The sequence below is a fragment of the Carcharodon carcharias genome, chromosome 1, assembly GCF_017639515.1.
Source record: "Carcharodon carcharias isolate sCarCar2 chromosome 1, sCarCar2.pri, whole genome shotgun sequence".
Lineage (NCBI taxonomy): Eukaryota > Metazoa > Chordata > Chondrichthyes > Lamniformes > Lamnidae > Carcharodon > Carcharodon carcharias.
Window position 1 is genome coordinate 196694441 of NC_054467.1, and position 15896 is coordinate 196710336.

Here is a 15896-nt window from a genome sequence, read left to right on the forward strand (position 1 = left end):
GTTGTTGCAGGAGCACAGCAGCATCTTCTGTTGGCCACCATGTTTGCCTTAAACATCCGATACCAGCCTGCGGATTTATCAGTGGTCATTAACAGCGGACTTCTAGAAGCTCTTTCAAAACTGACAAACTCGTGCCTTCTAGTGAACCAGCGTTGGCTGATGGCATCAGTGTCCGGCCATTCCCATCTAAATGTTGCATTAAAACTGGCTGGTGCTCGACTTCTGCAGATTTTAGCTATCACTGCTAGGTTGGTAGTCGTACAAAATGCTAAAACTTAGAACAAAATTTAATTAAATAATATGTCAAACTTGCTGATAGCCTACAGGCTGCAAAATTCAATGTGGATTTGTATTTTGTTTTTGCTTGTAACGCAAACAGCATTCCAATAAATTAACAGCCATTTTAAGCACTGAACTTCAATCATTCCTGATCTGTTGTGGTTTAATTACACTGGTGCAATGAAGCGTGTTGAATCCTGGTTTACAGGTTTTGTTATCCCCAAGAAGGAAGTGAATTTTTTTGCTTGTATTTGTAAAATGTAATGCAAATCTTGATTTGCTTCATACAATTAGTTGCTAATTTTCAATACCTTCTTTTAACATGAGTATTTGTATGTTTGTTAACCAGTTGACAGCAATGGTTAAATGTCACATTCATTCCTTTACTTTTACCATTTTCTTCCCATCATGTATGCTTTACTTCCCTTTTTCATGTAATTCACCATTTAAGACAGCAGATAGATAACCTGCTTTCAATTCTCTTATCTGCTATTTTCATTTAACTGGCCATAAGGTATTACATGAAAGCAGTCAGGCTAATGGCCTTTTCTCATTTGAAATAATTTTTTCTGAAGTGTCTAATCTTCAATAGTGGAATTCCTTCCAAATGATTCTGAAATCAGGAGCCTTTTCAGATCAAGGGATTGTATTGGAGGCAACTTAGTAACTTTTGACCTAAGGGCCCAGAAATTGATGCAATTGGATAGAACGGTGTTATATAAACAGGAAATGTTAAGTCTTAAGGTTTAGTTTTTACCTGTCCTTTGATTTAAACACAATTTTACTTATTTTGACTTTCTGTTACTGTTTGGGTTTCTTTGCAGTTCCTATGCAGACAACTTGTGCCCTGAGGTGGTTCAAGCGCCAATGGATGTATTGTGCTGCCAGTTGCAAAATTTCTTGCATGCAATGTGTGGAAATTCAGCATGCAAATTAGCTGAAGAGGAATGTACAGAGCAACATAACTGTGGATCCAGCATCAGATCAGAAAGTAAAGGTGGGAAAAGAAAATTAACGTGTAAAATAAGTGCACTAATAGAATTTCTTTATCAAAGTAATTAGATCTCATTATTTTAAGAGTAGAGGCCTCTTAAGACATTTGATTTTGGGGTCAGGGAAAGCATATTAAAATATAATGAATTGGCAACGACTTGTCGACTGAATGCTTCTGTTTAACATTTTTTTTTAAGTGTCAAGAAAGGGCATTATAAATAGAGCCCTCTATAGATTCCTTGGAAGCACCACCAAGTGCAATAAACGTGCTCAAATGGTGCTAGGAGCAGGATCCCTTTGCGGAATGTCTGCCTGGTACTACTGGTGGCATTGTGTTGGATCTCCTTGCAGACTTTCGGTGAGGTTGTGCAGTTTTTATTTTCAGTGTCTAACAGCCACCAGCAGTTATTGTGATCAGGAAGAAAAAGTTGTATGTCAAGATTTGGTGAGTTATGGCTGCTTAAATTAATGCATTTGCTACGCCTTAAGCATTGTTGAGAGATTTTATTTCTGCCATAACAAAAAGCAGTGGATGAAATTAAGTTTGTTCATTTGAAAGTAAAAAAAAATTTTTTTTATTGTGGAATAGAGAAGGTGCTCCACTGGGTTTGATAGTAATATACATATAGGCGTAATGGTACATTTTGCATACCACTTTTCAGTCAGGACCTTTGGTTTTGCACATACATGTTTCAGAATACCAGTTCCCTCCCTGTCATTAGATTTTCTAGTATGTAATGCCTGACTGAAAAGCAGAGCTTAAATGGATGATAGATGGGAATTTAGACGATAAAACACTAGGGCTTTGCTTATTTGAGAGATCCATTGAAGGGGACAATTCATTCCAGACTCACAGCAGGAGGAAGCCGGATTGAAAATAACAAAAAATTCAACTCTCTCTCTTCTGAAACCCTGAAAGACTATGATGCCATGGAGCAATGGATGGAAGAAAGCAATTTACTGATGTATAATAAAGCAGGAGCTCCAAGAAGCTAGAGGTGGATTGTTATTGTTCTATTCTGGAATAGCTGAGATATTCTGTTAATTAATTTTTTAATAAAATTAAATTTTTAATAATTAAAGCTTTAGTGACTTCTTCTAAATTCTTTGAGTATAAGTACTGGATGATTGAAGTTGATTTGGCAATGGAAATTTGAATTGGGAACCTTCAATAGTTCTTCACGCCAGGTCTCTTCCTGTAAGTATCTGAGTGAGAGAACTATTTTTATAGAAGCTGCCACTGAAATACCATTTAAAAACTTAACATTAAGAAATATCAGTACTCAAAATTTGATGACAAGGTTTATGCAGAGTTTGAGTTTAAATCCCTCAATTTAGCCTTGAGGCTTTAAGTCACAATCCAGATTTTGCTATATTAACAATGTATATTTAAACATTTAAATCTTTATTAGTCAATTGCAATGTAAAGATTAAGTTTCAAATAAAACCCTAAACAACTGAGTTATAGAGGCATTATGGCACATAAGGAAACCATTCAGCCCATCCAGTTCCTGTAACTCTCTGGAGCAACCCAGTCAGCCACATTCCCCCCCCGTTGTGTCCCCTGAAAGCTTATTTCCCTAAATTACCCATCCAGTTTCCTTTTGAAATCATTTCTCATCTTGGCTTCCACTACCCTTGTAGGCAGTGAGTTTGAGGTCATTACCAGTTACATCCCCTTGTCTTGCCCAAAACCTTGAATCTGTGCCCCCTGGTCCTTGTACCATTAGCTAACAGCTTTCCTTTGTCTACCTTAACTAAACCTGTCATAATCTTTTACACTTCTATCAAACATCCCCTCAATCTCCTTTGCTCCAAGGAGAACGACCCTAGCTTCTTCAATCTAACCTTCTAGCTAAAATGCTTCATCTCCAGAACCATTCCGGTAAATCTCCTTTACACCCTTCTAAGGGCCCTCACATCCTTCCTAAAGTGTGGTGACCAGAACTGGATGCACTAATCTGGTTGTAGCCTAACCAGAGCTCTGTAAAATTTCAGCATAACTTTTCTTGTACTCAATTCATCTATTTATGAAGCCCAAGATCCCATATGCTTTGCTAACCACTCTCTCAATATGTCCTACCACCTTCAAAGATATGTGCACATGAACCCCCAGGTGTCTCTGTCTCTGCACACACTTTAGAACTATGCCATTGAGTCTATATTGTCTCACCCTATCCCTTCTGCCAAAATGCATGATGTCACATTTCTCTATGTTAAATTCCGTCTGCCAATTGTCTCTCCATTCTGCTAGCCTGTCTAGGTCCTGTTCATTCAATTGATATCAACCTCAATATTTGCCACACCTCAAAGTTTGTGAATATTGGCAAATTTTGATATTTTACTTTGTATTCCAATGGCCAAGTAATTTATATATATATATCAAAAAAAGCAGTGATCCCAGCCTTAAACCTTGGGGAACTCTGTCTACCATCCTCCAGTCTGCAAAGCAGCCTTTTACTATGACTCACGGTTTTCTGTCCTTAAGCCAATTTTTTTATCCAAGCTGACACTGACCCTCCTATTAAAAGAGCCCCAATTTTTTTAACCAGCCTTTCATGTGGTATTTTGCCAAATGCTTTCTTAAAATCCATATAGACAGCATCCACTGCATTCCCTTCATCAACCTTCTCCATTACTTCATCAAAAAATTCAATTAGATTAGTCAAACACAATCTGCCTTTTACAAACTCAAAACCTCTCCAGATGCCTGTTGCTTTTTTTTCCTCTGATCATTATTTATAAAACATTCCCTCCACTGATGTTAAACTGACCAGCCTATGGTTATTAGGAATGTCCGTACACTGTTTCTTGAATCAGGCTGTCACATTTTCCACTGTCCCGTGCTTTGGCACCTCCCCCATCTCAGGAAGATCAGAAGCAAACCTTCCATTATTTTCTCCTCTTTATTTAGTTCCCTGGGATGCAAGGTGTCCAGACCAGGCCACTGGATTATCCACTCTTAAACATAGCCAGCTTTTCCATTGCATCCTGCCTATCAATATTCATCCCATCCTTTACCATCTCCGCTTCAACTGATATTTTGTCAGCATCCTCTACCTTAATAAAAACCGATATAAAGTACTCATTAAATATTCTAGTCTTGCCCTGCACCTCTAAGCATATATCACCCTCTTTGTCCCTAATAAACCCTACCCCATTTACATGCTGATACTGGACTGTTGACCATGCGCATCCAGCCAGTGTTTTACTTTGATAAATTTTGGTGTAGAAACCCAGCATTTTTCATATTGAAAAACTATAAATTTAGAATATGCTTTTGATCTTGTACCTGGCAAAGCATTTATTTCCATCCATGTTCTCAGTCTGAAATGTCCAGGACTACTGCTGAGTTGTTGGCTACTCTTCCAAAAAGTTGTTTTGGCCTGATGATTTTATGAGGTTTCGAAGTTTTTTTTTCTGACTCCATGGTTTTGAAGTAAAGACAAGTTTACAAGTATGATATTTATTAACTATGAAAGAAACATTGTCCATGGAATGAAACAAGGTTTGCTGAGTTTAAAAATGTTCTTTGTTGTGAAACCGAGGGGCTTGGTTCTGATATTAACATGTATCTGCATGCATTCACTTTTTTTTAACCAGTTTCAATACTGAGCATTTGTTTTCCTCATATACATGTATCAGGGCACCAATTATAATCTGACTTTCTGGTATGTAATGTCTGTTTTCCTCTATACATTTCATGTTTTTTTCTCCTGTTGCTGTGCAAATAAAAGTATCCAAACAGTGGAGCTGCTGATATTTTTTCTTGAGTTTTGTACATGCAGAACAAATTCTAACCAAAATTTGATTGCTTCTCTTCTGTTTTTTCACTTTTAATTGACGTCATTGCAGTGCTTCTGAAAGTCTCAAATCTTGCTATTTTCTCACTACTAAAGTTTCTCAGTTCCATTACTATCTCTGCTGCTTCACTGAAAAAAGAAAAAGAAAGTACTTTTCACAACCTGTGGACATCTCAAACGCTTTCCAACCAATGTGTTGTTGTAGGAAATGCACACAGCAAACTCCCATAGACAGCAAAGTGATGACCAGGTAATCTGGTTTTTTTTTTGTCATGCTCATTGAGGGATAAAAATTGCCCTGGACTCCCCTGCTCTTCTTTAATATAGTGCTATGGGACCTTTTGCATCCACCCAAGCAGACAGATGGTGCTTCCATTTAACATCTCACCCAAAAGACGATACCTCCAACTGTAAGGCATTTGATCAGTGCTGCACCGGAGTGTCAACCTTTATTTTTGTGCTTAAGCCCTCTAAGTGGGAGTTCAACCTGGAACGTTGTGACTCAGAGGCAAGACTGCTACCAAAACTGAGCCATGGTTGACATCTTTGTTTTTCTTTAACGTCCTTACTTTCCATATTCAATCTTTTACTTTTGCATCCACCAACAATTTAAATTTCTCAATTTCCCATCATGTGCATATTGCAAATTTGTGTACAGCAACCAAATGAGGCTCTGAGAAATTCCCAAAAATTCTTCTTTATTTGTTTACTTCCCCTGGTGAATCGGAAGCCAGTAGAAATCAAGGCCTTAAGTGGGGTCTATTCAGATATCCTGTCTGTGTTAAATTTGCTTTTGTATAATTTTGTAGAAATGAAAGGACTGAAACATAGTTGGATATATTTCAGGTAAATTCGGCAAAACAACTTATGTTTTCCCACAATTGTTGCGTAGAATTGAACGTTTTGCAAGTTAGAACAACTAATTGGGCTTTTTGGACTGTTCCCATATACAATATTTTTCATGTAACTAATTGAATGCAATTTTAAACTATCAGGTTCTTCAGGCAAATTAACAAAGCAAACTATGTCAGTAGGAGGGCCGATTAGCTAAAGTAGATTGGGAAAGTAGATTAAAAGATATGATGGTAGACAAGCAATGACAAACATTTAAAGAATTATTTCATAATTTTCACCGAATATCAACCCCATGAGAAATGTCTGACAGTAGTTAATGAGAAGTTACAAGTATTATTAGAGTGAAGGAAGAGGCTGATAATGTTGCCAAAAAGAAAAGTAAACCTGAGGATGGAGAGAAGTTTAGGATTCCTCTAAGGATGACCAAGAATTTGATTTTAAAAAAAGAAAATATAAAAGTAAACCAGCAAGAGACACTAAAAAGATTGTAAAAGCATATTATAGGTATGTAAAAAGGCAGAGATTAGCACAAGTAAATGTGAGCCCCTTGGAGTCAGAAGCTACGTAAATTATAATAGGGAATATAGAAACAAATACTGTGTTATTAGGCTTCATGGTAGAAGACTCAAAATATATCCGGAAAGAGCGGGAAAGAAAAGTTCCAGTGAGAATGAGGAACTTAAAAAGTCAGTATTCATAAAGAAATAGTACTGGAAAAGTTAATGAAATTATAAATTGAAAATCCCCTGGATCTGGAAGCCTGCACACTAGAGTTTTAAAAGAGGTAGTTATAAAGATAGTGGGTGCATTGATTTTGATCTTCCAGAATTTCCTAGATTCTAGGCCCCATGGATTGGAAGATAGCAAACATAACCTTGTTATTCAAGAAAGGAGCGAAAGAGTGAACAGAACTTAGGCTAGTTAGCCTGACTGGGAAATGTTGATATTCAGAGGACCCAGGTGGCCTGATACACGAATCACAAAGTTAACATGCAGGTATAATCGGCAGTGGAGTAAGAAAATGATTTGTTAGCTTTTATTGCAAAATGATTTGTTTAAAAATGATACTTTAAAAAAAAGTCTTAACTACAATTATATTGGTCCTTGATGAGATCACACCTTGGAGTGTTGTGCAGTTTTGTTCTTCTTACCCAAGAAAGGATGTACTTGCCTTTGAAGGAATGAAACAAAGGTTCACTAGATTGATTCCTGGGATGAGGGATCGTCCTGCAAGGAGAGATTGAGAAGACTAGGCTTATATTCACTGGAATTTAGAAGAGTGAGAGGTGATCTCAATGAAGCATAAAATTCTTAAGATGCTTAACAGGGTAGATACCAGGAGAATGGCCCTTGGCAGAGGAGTCAAGAGCTTCGGGTCATAATCTCAGAATAAAGAACAGCAAATTAGGACAGAGATTAGGAGAAATTTATTCACTCAAAGGGTTGCAAATCTTTGCATTCTCTGTCCAGAGAGCTGTTGTTACTCAGTTATTGAGTATATTGAAGACAGAGGTTGATAAGTTTTTGGGAATCTAGGGATTTTACCATGATGTAGCAAGAGTTGAGGTAGAAGGTCAACTGTGATCTTAAATTTTTTTATGCAGCAAGTAATTAACTCCCTGAAAGAGCGTTAAAGCCAGATTCAGTCATGACTTTCAAAACGGAATTTGATAGGCAACGGTGAGGAAGAAATCTGCAGGGCTCTGGGGAAAGGAAGGGGGAATGATAATGATCTAAATTACTCTTGTAGAGAGCTAGCACAGCCTTGATGGGATGCATGCTCTCCTGTGTTGTAAACGTTCTATGATTTTACACTGCCCCAATTGTTTAAAGGAAGATGTGCCTACCTTGCAGGTGTGTCTACTTTTACATTTTTCTGTGCTTTGGAACTAATTTTTAAAATGGTCTGTAAGCAGACACTCTACCATGATATCACATGTGGAGGGAGCTTTGCACAATATATTTGCTTCTTAGTTACTTTCATTGGCATATTAACATCAAAGCCATCTGCTAGTTGTTCAGAATTTCCTTACTTATATTTTAAAGTGAAATAAAAGCAGCTATGTAATTGAATTCCATTATGGAGTAATGTTTTATTGTGTATATATTTTGAATTTTTTAGTTCACATTTATTCAATGTCACGTATTGTATTGTGACCCCATGGTAGTAAATAATCTAAGAACATTGGCCCTTAAAATAAATTTGGCCGCTTGTGATCAAGCAATGTTCTCCATTCCCCTACTTTTCTGTATGCAAACCTTTTCCTGGAATGTGCCTCTGAGTTGTTTTTCTTGTCATTGTTAGCCAAAGACTCCCTTTAGCTGACTCATGTCATTAACATATATTTTATCTTTCCACATGCTGATGGAGTTACTGTGAATTTTTAACATTTTATGTTATTTCTTGATTTTCCTGCAGGCTAGAGATCTTAACCTAGTCAAATTGGTCTTGATTAAATCAATGTCAGCAACTGCTGAAACTGATTCCTGACTTCAAAACATGCATTGAATTCTGTAAATCACTTCCTGTGTTCCATTCGCATAGTACCTTTCTGCTGTTTCCATTGTGCCATGATTCTAAAGTGGAAGCTTGGTCCGAATTCAGGACAAAAACTTAACGCAGCGCAGTAACTGACTGAAAGGATATGCCTTCAGGTATTGAAAGTACTTCTGGGTCTTTGCTGAAATCAGAGGTTATGCTCCTTTCCTAGGTTACATAAGGAATGGTTAAAGGAAGCATCCCCAGATAATCTCCATAACGAGGTGCACGTTCCTCACTACTTTCACAATCGGGGTCCAACATTATCTGTCTGAAACGTTTATGTTTAAGAACCAGTCTTTTGTTGCCTAATGCCAGCCTCATTTATATAACCAGCGTGTTTACACTGGTGCTTTCACTACTTACACTGGGTATTGCCTTAGTATCATCTTAGCTCAGGTGGTAGCTCTCACCTGTGCTGCATTGTTGGACATGCCCTTTCATTTTACCTACTAAGATAGAGAGCGATGCATTGGGAAGAGCAGATGTGGGTTGGGGCCGTTGGCAAACTCACGTGCCGGCACCTTCCAAACCCACAAACTCTACCACCTGGAAGGAGAGGGGCAGCAGATTCATGGGAACACCACCACCTGCAAGTTTCCCTCCAAACGACACACCATCCTGACTTGGAAGTATATCACCTATCGTCCACTGTCACTGAGTCATAACAGTGGAACTTCCTTTCTAACAGCACTGTGCTTGTACCGACACCACATGGTCTGCAGCGGTTCAAGAAGGTGGCTCACCACCACCTTCTTAAGGGCAATTAGGGATGGGCAATAAATACTGGCATAGCCAGCAACACCCACATCCCAAAAGAATAAACAAAAATTAGCTAATTTTCCTAAATTTTCAAAAGGTAGTTTGGAGTCGGACCCAGCAGGCATCATTTTTGATGGGTGAGAGTAGATCAAGAACTCAGGTTGCTACCTGTGATTTCAAATTGGAGTCAGCCATTTCAGGATGACAAGACAGTAAGACGCCACCCCCCCCCCCCCCCCCCCCCCCCCCCCCGCCCCCCACCCCATTCCATTTTAACTGTCCATACTGTTCAGTTACCACTGGGTGGAAATGTGTTGAAATTCTCCTCTAAGCTTCAACTGAGTTGCCTGATGCTAGTAGCTTTGCAAAAATCAATTACCTTACCTTTTCTGAAGGGGAAACGATAAGGTATCCATTTCAGGATTTGTATCACTATTGAACTCTGAGCCTAGGGTGTAAGGTTGATTCAGTGCATGCCTGTTTTGACAAAAATGGCCTGCTCCAGTTCTTGTTTCTTATGTTGTTATGTCATAAAATGTGGCAATTGCTGCTCTCTTCAGGTGCAACAGCAAATAGATCCAGGGATAAGCAAATTTACCACTATGCAGAAAAAACCTCTACAAGTTACATATTTGCACATTTGTTGTGTGTGATCTGCCGTTTTGGGTCAGTGCTGTCACTTTCAGATCCATCTTCCCATTCAGGGGTGCATTGCTTAACTTCGATCTCTGTATGATTCGCGTTTTTAAAGCACAAGCAAAGTGTGGATGACTCTCCATTCCAGAAAGAACCCACTAGCTCTAGAAACAGAACCTAAAATATAGGGCAAGATGCTTTATTCAGATAGGACTCTTCCAATGCCACCAAACTCACTTGGGTGAAACTTGTGCCTAAGCATCCCTAGCTACTGTGCAAATACTGTAGCTTTCGTAGAAAAGCTAATTTTATACTATTTTAGTATGTGATAGTTTATCAAATAAGAGAAAAAAATGTTAGATTATCCATTTCTATGTGTAGTATTTCTTATTTTACAATTTCCATGTAGGAATCTTTCTTCTGGCTGATGCCTTACCTCTTATTCTGATACACAATATATATTGTTAATAATGTTGTTGCTCAAATGCTCCAGCTATTGATTGGGGTTTAACCCCCTCACCCCCCCATCCCCCAAATCTCTGGTCAAAGAACTAGGTGCATGCTTCATAAAAAGGCCTTGTGTACAGATGAGTGGAAGATGATTATCTAACTACATGGGGCTAATTCTTTGAAGGAGCAGTATCTGTGGAATGTGTCAGAATCCATAAATGAAAATTGTATCCAGATCAAAAGCATGTATTCTTAACATGATAAATTTAGAATTTCTTGCAGTATGCATGTATTTAGAACTATCTTAAGTAACAAAATGCAAACTAAATAATTACAGCAAATTGTGTGTAAGAGAAATTACACGAGTGAAATTTATGAAATCTATTCCCAAAATCTTGGGATGGTCAGGTGCTATTCTGTCAGTGATGCAAGCACCAGAAAAAATTATGCCTGGATAGTTTGATGAAAATGGTGATCTGAATATGATTCACAAAATTTTAGGCAGGTATGAAATTTGAATAGGTTTACAAAGAATATGTGTATTTTACAGTGTGGAGTTAAATTACATCTAGTATTACACTGGAAAATGCACTGTAGCAGTGTAAAGGACAGTGGTGCTTTATTCCGTTAGTATCTCCTAGAAAACGATGTATGATGAGTTTATGAAAAGGGCTAGAATTTGCTCAGGGAATTATAGAACAGCCAGCTTAACATCAGTCGTAGGAAAAAGAATCCTTAATATCCTTAAATCCTTAATAAAGGTGAGAGCAGAGGAACATTTAGAAATTAGAATTATAATAATGAATAGTGAGTATAGATTTCAAAAGGGAAAATCTTGCTGGACCAAACTTAATGGGAAAAATTTCCCCTCCGTTGGTGGGGGGGGGGAGGGGGATGTGCGGGAGCGGGCAAGCCTCTGATCGGCGCATCGCTATTTTACGTGGGCAGGCCAATTAAAGCTATGTGCTCTGTGTGTGGGGGGTTGGGGGGGAGGTGGGTGGGATCCCTCAGCCAGGAATGTGCTCTTTCACGCATGTACGCGAAAGAGCGCACTGATCTTCCTGAGGCTAAGTGCTGCCTCAGGGAGATCAGCTCCGAATTAAAAATTGTTATACAAACGATAGAAAAATTTCCCTGACATGTCCCCTCATGTGACACTCACATGAGTTGGGACATGCCCATAACTTTTATTGAAACCTCTATTTAAAAATTTAAATACTCTCATGAAACCTCATCCCACCCGTGGATGAGGTTTCATGCTTTTTCTGAAGCCCACCAGGGCTCCGGCCTGCCCGCCAACCTTAAGGTTGGACAGGCAGGCCCATTAATGATTTTAATTAGTTTCTCAATGGCCTTAGGAGTTCCACCCGACGTCACCCTGCATCATTTTACGCGTCGGCAAGTGGGCCCCGCCCGCCCCCGCTCGCCAACCGGAAGATCCTGCCCAATGAATTTTTTGAGGAGGTAACAGGAGAAGTAGACAATGCAGTAGATGTAATTTACCTGGACTTTCAAAGGGCTTTTGATAAGATGCCCTATAGTAGACTAATTAAAAAGTTCAGGGAATGTGGAATCGACAAAAGTGGCTGACTAGATTGCTAGCTGATTTTAAGACAGAAAGTGGGGAGTGGGAGAAAGGGTGACAGAAGATTGGGATGTGGTGTTACACAAGGAACAGTGCTGGGACCACATTGATGATATGGACAGTGGGATCAAAAGCACAATTTCTAACTTTGAGGATGACACCAAATTTGTTGGGGGGGGTGGTTGGTGGTTGGGGTAGTGGGTGGGAAACAGCCACTACTGAGGATGAGTGTAACAAATTACAGAATAACGTTAATAAACTTGAAGAATGGGCAAATGATCAGCAATGAAGTTCAACACAGATAAATGTGAGGTTGTACTTTTGGTAGTAAGAATAGAGAAGTCATTTATTCCTTGGAAAGTACAAATCTACGTTGTACAGAGGAACAAAGGAAACTCAGAGTACAAGTACATCAATCACTATAAGTTATGCCACAGGTTAGCAAGGATGTAAGCAAAGCAAACCAAACACTAGGCTTTATTTCTAAAGGGATAGAATTGAAACATAGTGAAGTTTTGCTAAGCTTGTATCGAACCTTGATTAGATTACATTTGGTGTACAGCACGCAGTGTTGGTCACTATATTATAAAAAAGATATAGGCCAGGATTTTTCCTATGGCGGGCAGGCTGGGTGGGGGCAGGCGTGGAGCCAATTGCCACCCATGATCGGCTGCACAATGCCACTTTATGCGGGCGGGCCAATTAAGACCCGCCCAGTGTAATGCGCAGCTGGTAGTGCTCAGCACTACTTGTGCGGGTGGGGGGAGGAGAGAAAGTCAGGGCCTGCGATCTTTCGCACATGCGTGCGAAAGAGCGCAGCAATCTCCCTGAGGCACGGAGCTGACTCGGAGATTGAATGTATAATAAAATCATAGAATTTAATTAAAAATTTATTCAAACATGACTCCTCAAGTGACTGTGTCACATGAGTTCGGACATGCTTGTAAAGGTGGGAAAATGTATTTATTTATTTTATAAAAGCTTCAGGAAACCTCATCCCACCCGTGGATGAGGTTTCCTGAAAAGCGCAAAGGCCGCTTGGGCTCTTCACCGGCCCGCCAACCATAAGGTTGGACGGGCAGCATTCTTAAGAACTTTATTTTCTTAACAGCCTTAATAGGTCCTTAACGTTTCAGCGGGCACGCAGCCAATTCCGGCGCGCACCTGCCAAACGAAATGTCATGATCGCGCGCGATGACGTCAAGACGTATGCCCGACATTATCACGCGTCATTTTACACGTCGGTGTGTCACGCCCACCCCCGCACGCTGACCAGAAGATTCTGTCCATAGAGACACTTGAGAGGGTGACGAGAAGATTTACAAGGATGCCACCTGAAATACATGGCTCTACATAACAGGCTCTCTTGAAAAAGGGAGGGCAAGGGATGACCTAATGGAGGTCTTTAAAATTATGAAACATTTTGATATAGTAGATACAGAGAATGTTTCCTCTTGTGGGGAAGAACATAACTAGAAGCCATCAATCTAAGATAGTCACCAAGAAATCCAGTAGGGAATTCAAGAAACTTTTTTACCCAAAGAACGAGAATGTGGAACTCACTGCCACAGGGAGTGGTTGCAACAAATAGTATAGAAGCATTAAGGGGAAGCTAGGCAAGCTTATGAGGGAGAAGAGAATTGAGGGTTATGATTATAGATTTAGATGAGGAAAAATGGGAGGGGACTTGAGTTGAGCATAAATGTTGGTATGTACTGGTTGAACCAAATGGTTTCTGTGCCTTATATCCTATGGAATCCTATGCACCTTCCCTGGAAAAGATGGCAAGCAGGAGAATACCAAGCCTGATGTGTTCAGCTCTTTTCCTGAATGTAGTGCTCATGAAGGTGAGGAAGATTGCAACATGATATAGCATATTTACATGTAAGAAGTGATTCTGTGATCTAGCAATACTTTTTTTAATGGATGGAAAGTTACAGGCTGAGTGCTTGCGACTTTCTGGAACACTGTCCCATTGTATGATGTTCCCAGCTTGCAGAGTCACCCTTGTAAAATGAAGCCTCTTGTACTGTTTCAATAATGTGTCTCGGCTTCAACTTCTCAACATCAAATCCAAAAGCATCGATGCTTTTTTATTCTCGTATCATGTATCCTGTTGTATTTCTAAGTTCTGAATTAAGGGCAGTGTTGTGCTGTGTCCATGCCCATTAGGAACCAGATCAAGATTCCTCTTTATTTCCCATTTGATTCCTTACTGCCATCAAAGGATAGGCTTTCACCTTTATCGCGCTGAGTTTGAATCTAGATTCCAGAAGTTGAAGAATTTTTGAACAACATTAATAATGTCCCCATTTTCTTTGTGCTTTGTGTGCTGTTGTCTTTCTACATTTATTTTCATCTGTTGATAATGACTCCAATATTTTATGTTTTTCTTTTATGAACAGATTATGGCAAAAGCAGACGAATTATAGAAACCCAGTTGGGAGACTTTCTTGTTTTTTTGCGTCGTGTTATCTCCTTCAAAAATGTACAGAGCAATATTGTTTCTGTGAAATGGATTGATCCACTTTTATTGATAGCTACACGGATGCACGAAACAGGTGAAATGGTTAAGTAGACATCTAACCTGATAATTACCATATCCAACTAAAATCAAAAAGTTTGAGCAATAATGCAATATTATTGTATGAAAATTATTCATAATGTACTCCAGTGTCATTTAGTCAGTGCAACTATAGATTTTCATAAAACCTTTATTAACATCCTTTATCAGTTATCTGAAAAGTGCTTTTCTCATTATATTAAGTAAAGTGTAGAAATAGTAACTACTTTGATAGTTTCAGAAAGTCAATAAGTATTGGTCATCATGTGGAGAGTTGTTCAAATGAATAAAATTGTAAATTCAAGAAATTGGCTCACATAATTGCAAGGTATGCAGTTGATTTGGTCGGAATGGTTGTGGAATGTACTTAGCAGTGAACCTGTGTTTGTTTACATCCATCAATTCTGTAGTTTAGTGCACTGTACGTGAGGGACTAATGGTTATTGCAGTAATAAACAATAATAAATCGAAAAGATGTGAAATTGTCATTTAAAGCTATTGACTGACCTATTTAAAAATGAGGTTTAGTCCTGTGATAGGGAGTTGCTTGCTTGTTTTGTTATTTAATTTACTACTTATGAGGATATATTGTAAATGTATGATACTGTTCTTGCTTAGATTGGTATACAGCCTAAATCTTTGTACTTCTTGAAACAGAACTTTAATTCTCTCAATTTATTCCTGATTTGCTAATGAGTTGACAAACTAGTAATACAACTTTTAAAATAAAATTTTCCACCAGGTGTTCCATTTGTACGCAACTTACGTACCAAGCTGCTAGCATTACATATTTTAGAGTCCCTGCTGCCTGCCTGCTTTGAACCGAACCAAATTAAAGAGGTAAGACTTATTGGTGTACTGGACCAAAAGGTTAGGAAGTATATATAGTTCATTTTGAATCTGGGTCAGAGCTCCCCTGATTTAAGTCAACACACTGCCAAGCTAGATATGACAGCTTAATAACTTTACTTCTGGGACATTTAAAAACTCTTTCCTTTTTGTATCTTCCATTTTAAAATGGCAAGGGTACCAATGGTGAACAATGTAATTTTTGAAATACTTTCACCATTATTAAGCTGAATTCATCAGACTTGTAACAGTTTCCTGAACTGTGCACAGATGAGCTTCCCCTGAGCATCATCAGTTTTTTTTTTTCAATTGCTGTTTTCAGGACAAGTCTCCAGTTTACCCTTGTTGGTTTTAAAAAAGAAAATATTTGTCTTTAAGAATTAATTGTTTATAAAGTTGCAGTTTTGGAGTCTACTCAAAAGGAAGCTGATTTTACTTCCTTTGAAATAATTGATTCTCCCTCTCAAGCTTTGAAGTCCCCAAATCCTTACTCCAATGAAATTAAAAAGGAGGATGAGGGTCAGGATATTTCAAGCCAATCTGTTTCTAGCCTCTCTCTTCTGTTAACCTAATGTCATAGAA

The 15896-nt window shown here is 38.7% G+C and overlaps 1 protein-coding gene across 10 annotated transcripts in view; it reads left to right on the forward strand.

The window, feature by feature from the left end:
• The window catches only part of LOC121285080 (probable E3 ubiquitin-protein ligase HERC1), a 436191-nt gene that overhangs the window by 175809 nt on the left and 244486 nt on the right, over nt 1-15896 (forward strand). For 9 of the 10 annotated variants that reach the window (XM_041201223.1, XM_041201218.1, XM_041201210.1 and 6 more), the window contains 4 exons: nt 11-248; nt 1104-1276; nt 14308-14463; nt 15208-15305. In XM_041201223.1, the coding sequence (XP_041057157.1) occupies nt 11-248; nt 1104-1276; nt 14308-14463; nt 15208-15305 (665 nt within the window). The remainder of the gene's footprint in view (nt 1-10; nt 249-1103; nt 1277-14307; nt 14464-15207; nt 15306-15896) is intronic. The other variant, XM_041201266.1, reaches the window with a different exon arrangement.